Here is a 13,247-nt window from a genome sequence, read left to right on the forward strand (position 1 = left end):
CATCAAAACAATAAGAGCATGTTACAGTTAATAAAAAAAAAAAAAAATAAGAGCATGTGTTGCTACTTTCGGTAAAACAGTAAAAATTTCTTCTACACTACGGTTTCGCCATGGTTTTACAGGTATTGTTACTGTCGTTACCTACCAATCTATATAAGGTATATATAGGCATATTATACTGGTATTGGTTATTGTTATTATATTATAAAATATACATTTATACCTATATTATTTTTAACACTACAAAAAGCTATAAGGCCCAATGAAAATAGTGCAGGGAAACAGTAGTTGAAGCGAAACAATCACATAAATACCCAGGCTTTGACAAAACCACAAATACCTATATGAAGACCAGGTATCGTACCCTGAGCCCCAAGTGCTGTCTTCCGCCTGCGTGTTTGAGGTATGTTGTACATGCCTACTAAAAATCATTAAAATGGAATAAAATAACATGTACCATGCGTCTGGATTTCAATAACAAATATACCTAGTTAGGGAAATTTAATTTTCACTTAAAAATCCCTAGGTACCTACCTAATATTTATTATATTTTTTACAAATTTAATGGGCCGCTAATTTGTGATTGTTAATCGTTATTAGAATAAAAACAAACATTGATATTTTTTTAGATAGCGAAGAGGTGGTGGAGGCTAGCTTCTAGCTTTGTTTATTTACATTTACAGGTCGGCTGAATAATGTCAACAATTCGATCGAATTGCAACATTGCGATTGCAGCTGTCATTATTTATTTTTTGGAACTGTTTCAACTGTCAGTTTGAAAGAATGAACGGCATCACGCTCACGCTGGAATGCACTATGTCTGGATATTGTGGCCGATGACCGTTTCATTTGTGGTTATCTTTATCTACAGTCTTACATCAGTAGAAGTCTTCTCCAAAAATGGCGAGACGGAGTATTTTCTTGGAGGGAAGCGTGTCGTCGGACTCTCCATGCCGATGCCGCGTGCTCCGAATATCTAACTAAAAAATTGACACTTCACCGACACACTAATCACTCCAACACGAAAAATACAACTGAAGATTTTTTGTAACCAATCGGAGCGCCACATCGAATGTCAGCGCGCTTCTTTAATCTTTAGCACAGCCGTAAACCCAGGAAGCCGGCTTCAGTCTCGATATTAAGTTAAGTAATTAACTTAATTTACAAATATCGACGGATTACGTATCGCCGCAATTTACCAGTTCGTTCATTATTCTCGTCTGCCAACGAACTTAAAACATGCTAGATCTATACAAATGCTGGACGATTTAAAATTTAATGCCGCGCCGTTGTTAACACAGCTACAATACACACTATTGTGATAATAAAATGACGTATCGAAGTACAATACTTTTTTGTGCAGATTATCCTCATAAAAATTTCTACATAACCTCAAATACTTGTTTGAATAGTTAATAGGCTTCGTTAAATTTTCAAGCAGTTCTCTACAAAAAAAACTTGCACCACATGATTATTTTGGTATAAGACAGTTTACAGGAAGCCAGGCGGAAACCGCGCCAATTTTGGCAAAATTCAAGAATGAAAACCTCACCTAACTATTAATCCAGTATATCGGCTATTTTTAAAATTTGTTTGCCGCTGGCTTTATTTAAACAGACCACCAGAGAAACCATTATTTTATTATGTATACATGAATAATTGCTAACTTTTTTTAATATCTCTCTCACTAAAGCCTAGTCCAGACGAATATGCATTTGCCTGCATACAAATTATACATAGGTTTGTAATCTTTTGAAGTTACACAAACGTACATTAATTTGTTTGAAACTTCGAAACGCACATCCACTACCTGCATATCTATAGAATTAAACATAGTTTGGACAGACCATATTTGCACGTTTTAATAAAAACAACAATCCATATGACCACGCATTGCTACTTCCGGTGAAACAGTAAATATTTTCCCTCATACATGTATATACACTAGTTTGTGTCAATACATTTGAGTTGCCTAGAGTCATAACTCACATATTCCAAAAATTTAGTTTTGATATAATCGCAAAAGACCCCCAGAGCACTGTTTTTTAAGAAAAGTATTGAACTCCATTAAATATTAATGAATGAGTGAGTGAGTTGATTTGATTTACATTTTTTTTTAAAATATAAATTATGTCTTATGCGCCGGCTACACGGCAGCGACTTGCCTGTGCAAAAAAGACGGAACACTCTCGCGTGGTCACACGCCACAGATAAAACTGCGCAAACCTCATTACGTTACTACAGAAGTCGTCGTCGTGAAAACACTGTTTTTCGGAATCGCAGCAATGTTGTGTCAAGTGACAATTTGTTTTTGTCACAAGCGCTTTTTTATTGTTTATTGGTTAATAAAAGAGAAATAATCCTCCAGATCCAAGTGGACCAAACAATGGCTATTTAGAAGAAACATACACTCGCATATAAATCAGCATTTTTTGCTTAAATATAATATACTAGTGGCACTGACGTCCCGTGGGGGGTAGGCCATGGCCCCCACATCCTGAAGCGGGGCCCCCAGGCCAAGATCGTTGGCGGGTCCTCCTACCCATAGAGTTTCCCAAATGTTGTTCCGCGAGGTAAAAATTAGTATTCAGCGTATTGTCGAGTACCTACCTACATCTACTCGAAGTATTTAATATCGACAAACTATAATCAAAAATTTGTAGGTATTCCACAACCATATAAGTATTTTACACTTTTAATAATCTTGAAGTAAACTTGTGCCGCAGGCGACTTTTTTACTATTAGAGCAAATTTTTGATGTGTGTATAGATATAGTATAGTACGCGGACCAAAATTATAGTAGGTACGTGGTCCCAAAAATTATAGTATTTTGTCCAAAAATAAAATAGTAGTTAGCTACTTACTCATTATTTTCGGTTGAAAATGTATAGGTTTTTAATCATATCATATCATATCATTTCAGGTTAAAGTACAACAACGATGGTGTATATATGTCGTCAGTGCCAGCGCCTGATCTTTCAGATTCTTTCACCTTTTTCATTTCTTTGCGGTATGAGCATCTGGTTCAACCTCTAACGATATGATAATATTAGTAATATGTAATTGCAGTTACCTACATACACTACGTCATGGCCCCCACAAGTGGGGGGGCTGATAGGGCTTTAGCCTGGGGGCCCGGGCTTAGGGGGGCCCGGTGTGGCGACTAGCTAAATGAGATGGACAGAAAACAAAGAGACTTTATAAAATAGTCCGGGTTCAGCAAACCAGCGAGCGAGGGGATCCTGTTCATCTTGGCTTGCTTTGACGAACTGGTGCACAAATACCGGTAACAATAACTGAATGTGATTATTGGCGCTGTGCTACGGGTCTGTTCCCCGCTCTGAAGGCTTCAGAAGAGTTCTAAATCATTCGGCTGTCGATAACTATCTTAAAAAAGACTATTAGTGGTGGCAGAAGTTCGTCAGGAATCCTCCGGATTGGCGATAATAACGGTGATGCAGTGTCTATAGGTGGCAGGTTGAAACGGCGAAAATGGCGAAATCGTTTCAACGAAGGTCGCAGGATCGTATTAAAATCAAATCGGCGAGGGTGGCAGAACAAGGTGGCAGAATACAGTGACGGAGAAAAGTGGCGGAATAGTATCGGAATTATTTACTAGTATCGGAGCGCGAGTATGACTGTTCGCTGAATCGATATATTAATCTTCGAATATACAGCGGTGGATAATATTATTGCTTTATTAATAAATCAAAATAATTAATAAAAAACTGAAAATCATAAGATTTACATAAAAAATCTAAATAAAAAGAAATATGTATTTCATTGATTTTTCTCGGCAAATTTTTAAAAGTATCTTAAGCCAATAAACCCCACCATGAATAACTAAATACCATCGCATTAGAAATATTCAACAATTATTGGATTAAGAACAGTGACGTCCCATGGAGGTAGGCAGGTAGAGCGTTGCTTGGGGGCAACAGTTTCTCGAAGGGCGGCAAATCGAGGAGAATCATTTCGTATGTATAGAAATAGTTACTTAAACTTTGTAATAACGAAAATATCTTTCCATTAATAAATTCAGCTCACTGGCTGGAAACAAAATGTATTAATTAATGACTGTATTTTTTGTCGAGTTCGCGATGTCTAGTTTAATTCCGCTGCCCTTCGACATCCATGGTGACAAGAAACGACACCGTGCACGGATGGCACAAAATACTGTAGAAAAAATGGGGCGAGATTTTGGCGCTGCCCAGGGTCGGCATTTTGTCTAGGGACGTCACTGACTAGTGGCGAAGGGTGGAGGTACGCTGTTAAGATCTGTCATAATTGGTGCACACTAAACTTGGTCAGTCATACGTATTTGTTTTCACTGACATAAGACTACAATTTACAGATGGTGCTGGTTAGTTTTTAAAATTCAATTAAACCCTGCGAAACCAAGCCATAATAGATAATAGTCAAAAAATACTAGTCTATCTATAAAATATCTAAAATTTTGCAATTAAATCATACAGAAATATGAATATTTTATAGATATAATATTTTTTTTTATCTATTGTGATTTTGTTTAGGCAGAGTTTGATGAATTTAAAAAACGTACCAAGAATAATATGTGTAATATTAGGTATTCTTAATCCAACGAAAACAAATAAGTATGAATGAAAAAAGACCGTAACCGTCGACGAACTGAGCGCGGCTTGTTAAACTCTGTTTTGCGCAGTTAAAATTTCAAGCAAGTTTTTGGTTTGCGCTGTGTACAGTTTTGCCGTCCACACGCACGGATTTGCTACAATACTGTAGTGAAGCATGAGCGTGTGGCCGGCCTTTTAGGGCTGTAGACACAATACATTATGAGAAATAAAGCTCCCTGATTGGTTAGAAAGACCTTGGTGTCATAACTCACATTAGTCATTGAAAAATGTGAGTTATGACACCAACAGTCAACTTTTTCTCATGGAAAAATTAAAGTGACTTGATACCCAACAATTTTTTTTAATGTAGATTAATGCCTTTAGAACAATGACATATTAAATGGACAACTCACTTCATACCCGGCGCGCACGAGAAATTGTACATGAAAGTCATTCACAGATGTATAGGTAGATGTCACGTGACCATATGACGTATCGGTTTCCATTATGCGATACAAGCTTCGAGAATTTATAGTAATATAACCTTTATTGTAATGGCGTATTAGTGTCATGACTCATTGCGTTAGAAACAGATTCTCGGTTACTTACGACTTCTCGGAGATTAGACGCAAGTGAGCCCAGCGAATCACAGGCGACTGACTGTCCAATGGTTCCTGTCATTCAATTGCATTGAATAAGCATTCATCAATATCTTAAAATGGCATTTTATAAATAATACTAACACATGAAAAGTGATATTCCATCTTTCTTGGAGTGTTAAGTAGATTTTTTTACAATCTTTAACTAGGCACATTGGCATTTTATAACACAATAATAACGGTGGAGTCGAAACCTGACAGTCAGAAATTTTGTATAGGCAGACCCAGCGGTGTCGCCAGACCGCTTACAAGCAGAATGTTCATTTGAGCGTAGGATACCGATATTAAAATATGAATTTCGCCATCCGGCAGACCCGACTCAAAGTGAGTGTCATTTTATTTTCTAGATGCTTCGTCCATATTAATGTCATTGCTTTAGAATCATTTGGTATATTTAACTCAAAAAAGACAAAATTGCAAAATGTGAATTATGACTCTAGGCCAGGGGTCGGCAAACTCTTGGACCAAAAGAGCCAAATATGAGTAGCGGAAAAAAATTCGAGAGCCATACATATATTTTTATAAATATGATATAGGTATTTAAGTGAATTAATTACATGTTATAATTGTTGATTTATTGATTTCCCGAATAAAACTAACGAAATTTATATGTTTTTTATTGTTGAAATTATAAATATAATTTTTACAGAATATGAATTACAATTAATTTTCACGCATTCCTTAAAACTAATGTGAATAATGGCCTACCTTGCATTTCTTTTGAGAGTTTTTGTATGTTCGGTATGTAACTTGTAGTTTTTAATTTCAGGCGCGACTCCAAAAAATTCTCATCGGTTATTTGGCTTCTCTAAATGCTATTTATATTGTTCATGTTTGATAATGATTGTTCACATACATATCATGTAGACTCGAATATGAGTTCGGAAAACTATTCCATAATATGTATTAAAAATCGTAGTATCTACTTTATGTATCTTTTAGAGCGCCCCACTTGTGTTGTGAAATTAAATTACATTTTTCTCTCTCCAAATCCTCAATTTTGGTGGCAAGACCTACAAATTTGGAGCTCCATAACACTTTGCTTGTTAAATCCACCAATAAAATTGTATTTCAAAAGTGCTCGTGTCAATATCAAATGGAGAAAATTTTATTTTTCGATTTTTGTAATGGGCGGATTTAAAACAACAACAACCATACCTTTGGCATCAACCATCAGGGAGGAAAAATTAGGCTCGCGATAATGTCATTAAGTATATAATATAATAAGTGTACAAATAATGACAAAAAATAAAAATTGTGAATTTTGCAAAAGTTTTTGTAAAAATTTTGAATTGGGAATTTGGCAAAGAGCCGCACGCCAATACCTAAAGAGCCGTATGTGGCTCGCGAGCCGCGGTTTGCCGATCACTGCTCTAGGCCAGTGCTCCGCAACCTTTTCTCACCCACCGCACACGAAAGGTCTTCCCAGAATTCCACGGCACGCCAGACGTAAAACAATTTATACACCAAAACATGGACCCCCACATCCTGAAGGGGGACCCCAGGCAAGGATATTTGGCGCCCCCCCTACCTACCGCTAAGGTTAAAGATAGTGTGATACTCTAAAATAGCGTTTTTCAAATGGTGTTCGAGGTAAAATTAATGGTATTGATTGTATGTTTAGCGATTTTTTGTCTTCCACTTTTGTACATCCACTTGAATTATGGTTAGTTGTCGGGTTAAGAATAATTATTTGTTAAATATTGACACAATAATAATAAATTGTATCCTACAATCGCATGTTTTAAAATATGAATATGAGCGAGCAAAATAGCGACTTTTTTTTACTATTAAAGCAAATTTGTAACTTGTGTTCATCTCACATATCTGGTTGACCTGCCATGTCGGGCCCCCAGGCTAGGCATGCACCAACATTAGGTACATTGATTTATGTTTTTTTATTTGATAAGTAATTAAATATACATAACACACGACGAAGAACTAAATGTACATACAGTCGAACTTGGTTATTATGATCACGGAAATAGCGAGATCTCGGATGTAATGAGGAAACATTCGTTGACATTTTAGTTTATGATTTTCTCCAGTTTCTAACGAGCTACTTCTCGGGTATACTGAGCAACACTGTTAATGTGTCGATCGTTTAAAAACGACATTTTCGACCCTAAGTAATAAAATCCGACCAGGAAGTCAACTAGACCGATGCCGCAGGGATCGGTTACGTTTATGACATGAGTTAAGTGTCTACTATCTACAAGAAGATTTAGGCACTAGCCAAAGGCGCTGTCGTTGACTAAACGGGAGGAGCTTGTTAGTTCTAGAGCTTGGAAGTACACACTGGTTGAACACTTTGCACTTTAGGCATTTTCGAAGAAATTATTCAGGCGGCCAAAAGCACTCCAGCCTAGCTTTACTCTGCGAACAATTTCATCAAATATACATCCATCTATAGACACTTATTGTGCCAGATAGATGTAGTTTTTCACCTGTTCGAGCTGAATGCCATTGATGAGGATCTCTTTTTGGCCCGCAAAGCAGTTGAACATGACTTTATTCTTTGATACATTTATTTTCAAGCCTACTTTGTTGCTTACTCCAGCGAGTTACTGCATTCTGCTTTGGAGGCCTTCTGAGTCTTGCAAACTACTATTTATTGTTATCGGCAAAGCGTAGATGACTCACGTATTCTCCATTTATGGGGACCCGTGTCATTCCAGTCAAGTTGTCTAAATAAGTTTTCAAATGTAGCTGTAAATAGTTTAGGTGAGATTGTATCACCTTGTCGGACTCCTTTGCTGATAGGAAATGCGCGATGGTTCATGGAGATGTTGTTGCGCTACTGTATATATTATTGAAAATATTTATATAGCGCCCGGGGATTCCTTGATTTCTGAGTGCATCGAGTATTGAAAATTTCTTTATGGAATCGAACGCTTTCTCATAGTCTATAAAACCCATGGATAGCGGCAGCTTGTATTCCTGTTACCGCTCTGATTTCTCTGATGACTTGGATAATATGGTCCATAGTGCTGTATCCTCATCTAAAGCTCGTTCTCCTGGCTGGTTCTCGTCTAGTACATATTGCAGACGGTTTGAGAGAATTTTATCTTACTGGATTATTGGATTTGCATCCTTCTGCTTCTAAGGTAGGTATGGCATTTGCATCTTTATGCTATGCATATCTTGGACTAGGACTTTCATCTCTCTGCCACTAATAGATAAAGCCTTTAGCATGACGATTCTTAAAAAAACTCATTTTCCCCAAAAACGGAGTTGCATCCGTCTGCCTCTGAGGTACAGATATTATATAGACTATTACGTACTGTAATTTTTCTCTGTTAAATTCGAAGTCTAGTCCATCTAAATCCAGGTTTTACTGTATCATAATTTTTGAAAGAATAACTAGTTTATTCTTGGAAAAATAGAATTAAGTAGTAGTAATATAATATTCTACAACCATATTTTATTTTATTATTAATTTGTAGTACATAGTATGTAGAAAAGAATTCTGAAATAGTTGTAAAGAATTATCTTTTCTCTAAAGGAGAACAAAAACCTGCAACAGACACATTGATAAAAGAATCTTTATACAGTGATCAAATAATCGCTGGAAAACATTATTTCGATTGAGAGATTGTGGATAATGCAAAAACTAAACCTATAAGCCGACATATTCATTTAAATGTATACAGCACTTGAGGACCCTTTTTTATCTATGTATACTTACATAGCATATAAGACGCTGGATAGTTTTCCCTATGGTGAGCCTGTGAAGGAAATGCCGTGGTACAATAGTCTTGAAGATTATAAATGCCGATTCAGCAATCGAAAACCGACTCGCTTGGGTGATTTACTTATCGTTAGATTAATCCCTAAAAGTCTGCCACAACATTTTAACTATGAACCGTTCCGAACCAAACTGATCAAATGCAATTACCGAGAACGTAAGAAGCCACTTTGGTTATTTAAAAAGTTGTCCAGTAGTTATTTAATATTTATTTTAATTATTTGAGTATAATTGATTTTATAATAAATACCTTCTCTTTAGATATTTTATATTACATTATTATTTTTACATAATTATAATGCATAGAATATAATATGTAGTCATTGAGATTTTAACAGTTGAAAATGAATTTTAATAATTACTAAAAACTGAAAAACGAGTTTTTGATGTCAAAAAAATCAAGGAATTTTTTCTCTATCGTTGACAAAAACAACCAATGAGCTATATCTCGTTCTGGTTGAAAGTTATAATCTCCAATGTGATTTATACCTACCAAATTCTATGATGAAAATAACTCGAATGTGCACATCGGAGAAATTGTGCACCCACTCGCATGATTAATTGTGGCACATTTGAGTTATTCAAAAAAGTCATGCTAAAAGGTGACCCTCTAAGCTGCGACAATTACCGAGGCATTACGCTACTCAGTGTTCCGGGAAAGATTTTGGCAAACATCATTTTGATGAGAATAAGGGACCCAATAATGCACGTCCTCAGGAAAAACCAACCCGGGTTTCTACCTGGTCGAGCGTGTGCAGACCAAATCCACAACCTTCGATGTCTTCTCGAGCAGAGCCATGAGTTGAACAGTCCGATGGCTTGCTGCTTTGTGGATTATGAGAAGGCTTTCGACAGTCCGCACCGCCCCTCCCTCTGGATGATACTGGGAGCATACGGGATCCCTCCCAAGATCATTGCTATAATCAAAAGCCTGCACGAGAATAGCGAATGCTGTGTCAGAATTGGAGACACTGTCACGGAATGGTTCGGGGTCACGACCGGAGTCAGACAGGGTTGTGTCCTTGCACCGTTTCTCTTTATCATTCTCTTTGACTTTATACTACGGAAGTCAATACCACCCGACCGAGGCATACCTGTTACCCCCACGGTGAAGCGATGCTGTCCTATTCGACAACACAATCGAGGGCATTCAAGAGACAATCGACAGGTTGCATAACAACTCCTCTTGCGTTGGTTTGAAAATCAACGTCTTGTGCAATAGTACCTGTCCTGATCCAGATTTCCCTCTGATTAGCGATGGACAAAACATCGAGAGCGTCGACAGCTTCAAGTACCTGGGGGTACACATCACGGGAGATGGCATTTTGCAGAAAGAGCTCGCTATCCGAATGGGAATGGCTGGAGCAACATTCAACTCAATGCGAAATGTCTGGGACTCACGATTGTACTCGGTCAAAACCAAATGCCGCCTATTCGACGCTTGCATTCTGACGGTGCTGCTTTACGGTAGCGAATCATGGCACCTTACGAAGGCTCAGAGCAACCGTATACTGAGCTTCGAAAACAGATGTTTGTGACGAATACTGGGTGTGCGGTGGTATGACTTTGGGAGCAACGAGGAGATAAGAGAACGTACCAAGCAGCCTCTCATCACGCTGAAAGTGAAGAGGCGACGTTGGACCTGGCTCGGTCACGTGCTGCGGATGCCAGAAGAGAACTTTAACCTGGCTTGCCTGTTCTTCAAGCCGACCGGATTCCGGCGTCCTGGAAGGCCGCTAAATACAATCTACAGAGTGTATACAGCGGAGCTACGGGATGCTGGTTTGACCTGGAACGAAGCAAGAAGACTGGCGAGCGACAGGGATTATTGGAGGCGCCGAGTGGTGTCCATATGCTCCAGTTAAGGGGCGGATATGGGCAAAGAAAGAAATAAGAAAGAAGAAGAAATGTATATCCAATTTTTTACAGACTGTGCCAAATATACCTCCAATGTAAAAATATCCACGTTTAAAGCATTTTCTGCAAAACTTATGAACAAAATCTTTAATTTTATTATCCTAAATAGTGTAAATAATATTACTCCACTAAACTGCATTATTATTTATTTAATTATTATGTTCTAGATTTTTTGAAACAGTTTTTTATCTCCTAAACATGGTTTTGCCACATCGGAGGTAATTGGCGTGCAGAGACAATATGTAAATAGTTACATCACAATTTTATTGCTGCAACCGACAACTCCTCCATAGTGTTGTATGTAACACAATAAATGCATCATCAAGGCGTGAAAGACAATATATTATTGTGTTTTAAGAGTAATTTAACCTAAACATGCCAGGTTAGTTTTGGTAAATTTATATTTCGCGCAATTCACACTGCCAGCCGACAGAACAGTACACATGGACCCCGAGAGACCATTCAAACTGTTGCTCTTGGTCTCTTAGATACCTGTAGTCAGTTTGCTAATGTCTCTCACAAACAGTATTAGTGAAACATTAATAATTTTAAAATATAACCTTTGCCACTTTGTTGTTTTGTAGGCTAGGAGGAATATGCAACCATCCTGTAATTAAAGTAAACCAGTCTGTAATTAAGTATGTTGTAATGTTAAAGTTTTGATAAAAATAAATATGATCAGGAGGACTTCGACAGTGTATGAATAAATTACGTGTTATCATTTATTTCACCATTCCCACAAATGAAGTCACAACTCATAGCTTTCTGCTGTCTATTAAGGTAACCTAAATCTGAAGGTTACACTGGTTATCTACGGAAAATTCAGGATCTCAAAATATAACAAGACTAAGTAGATAGAAAGATCATTATCAGTTTTAAATTTAGAAGCACGCCACTTTATAGTTCACGTCATGATTTACTGTGAGATAGCATTACTCATTTTGAATGGGCATTGGATAATTATACATGTTAGAATTAATGAAAACAATATACTAGGTGTACGGTAGAGCTTCCAAACCGGTTTAAACCGAAACCAGGTAACTGCGGGTTTCTAAACTAACTGAAACCTGGTTAATTTTACGCAGTTAACCGGATAAATTCTTAGTAGGTATTTGTATGATGAAAAAAATAGAATTATGTAAAAACCACTGCGAAGCGTGGCATGACAAACATGAAATTTAACATTACCTACTAAATAATTATTTATCACCCGACGATTAACTGATAATCCCTCAGAGCAATATTGCTGAGGGTTGCTAGTATTATACCATAGTGGTCACTAATACAGCTTTGTAGAATGCAAATGGAATTTCCATAAATCTCACCGACTTCGCTTAAAAATAAAATTGAAATTGTAAGTACCTATACATAATGTTATTAAGTGTTATGGTATAAATACCTAGTATTATCAGTGATCAATATTTTCCACCATTTAGTTTAGATAATAGGTAGGTATTATTTTAAATAATTTGAATCAATATAATAATAATTGTACTATGTATGACATGCTGTCAGCTGTTTGTTAGTTAAAATTTTGTAATCCTACGTAAGTACCGAATTAATGTTATATGTTTTATTATGGCGATGGGATACGGGAATTGAAATAATATTTATTTCTCATTAGTATTTTTAATAGTACCACAATAACCGCGCGGCTTAAGAATCGGCCTATAGTGTCGTCGATCCCAGGTTCGAATACTGGGTCTGGCAAGTAAACATATTGTTTTTCAATTTGTGTATGAGTCAGAGTATGGACCTAATAGATTAAGCAAGTGACTGATATCCGTTTTTCGTAAAACAAAATCTGTTAATACAAACCTCCACTCTGTGGTACTGCCGCACATAGCATCGGTGGGACATTTTTGGTAGAGAAAAACATCTACTCGTAGCATGTATCAAATTTCACTTGTCATTGGGCGCACGTATAATAATGCACAAATGTAATATGTGCAGAAGCTGCTTTTTCATTAGTTTTCACTAGCTGCGTGACGTACCGGTATGGTCTCACCTGTGCGCATAGAAGAGAGTTGCAGCATTGCGCCCCCCTGTTTTGATTTATCACTTTCAATGTACGACCAGGCTTAGAGGCTCTCGTATTACTGAATGCAAAGACGGGTAGAACCAAGCCTTAAAAAGGCTAGCTGATAGTCAAATGATCCAAGTCGCAGTCCTTAATCATGACAACGAAGTAGAATATAAACTAAAACTTTTGATGCTTACTCGAGGAACCTTCTTTCATGACATTAAGTGGAATGTTTAGGTTAGTTTAGGACAATGTTTGCTATGCTTTTCTAGATCATTATCATCGATTGATTCATTGGTGGTCTAAAA

At 37.1% G+C, this 13,247-nt stretch overlaps 1 protein-coding gene across 3 annotated transcripts in view; it reads right to left on the minus strand.

Moving 5' to 3' along the window:
• IP3K1 (inositol-trisphosphate 3-kinase-like protein) overlaps positions 1-2,339 on the minus strand; it is a 169,243-nt gene extending 166,904 nt beyond the window's left edge. Inside the window, exon 1 of one of the 3 annotated variants that reach the window (XM_085957465.1) lies at positions 878-2,339. In XM_085957465.1, coding sequence (XP_085813591.1) covers positions 878-879 — 2 coding nt within the window. In that variant the 5' untranslated portion in view covers positions 880-2,339. The remainder of the gene's footprint in view (positions 1-877) is intronic. The other 2 variants (XM_085957466.1, XM_085957469.1) reach the window with 2 other exon arrangements.
• Positions 2,340-13,247: the final 10,908 nt, after the last annotated feature.

The sequence above is a fragment of the Rhyacophila brunnea genome, unplaced genomic scaffold, assembly GCF_057557595.1.
Source record: "Rhyacophila brunnea isolate RB1 unplaced genomic scaffold, BYU_Rbru_1.0 scaffold_7, whole genome shotgun sequence".
Classification (NCBI taxonomy): Eukaryota; Metazoa; Arthropoda; class Insecta; order Trichoptera; family Rhyacophilidae; genus Rhyacophila; species Rhyacophila brunnea.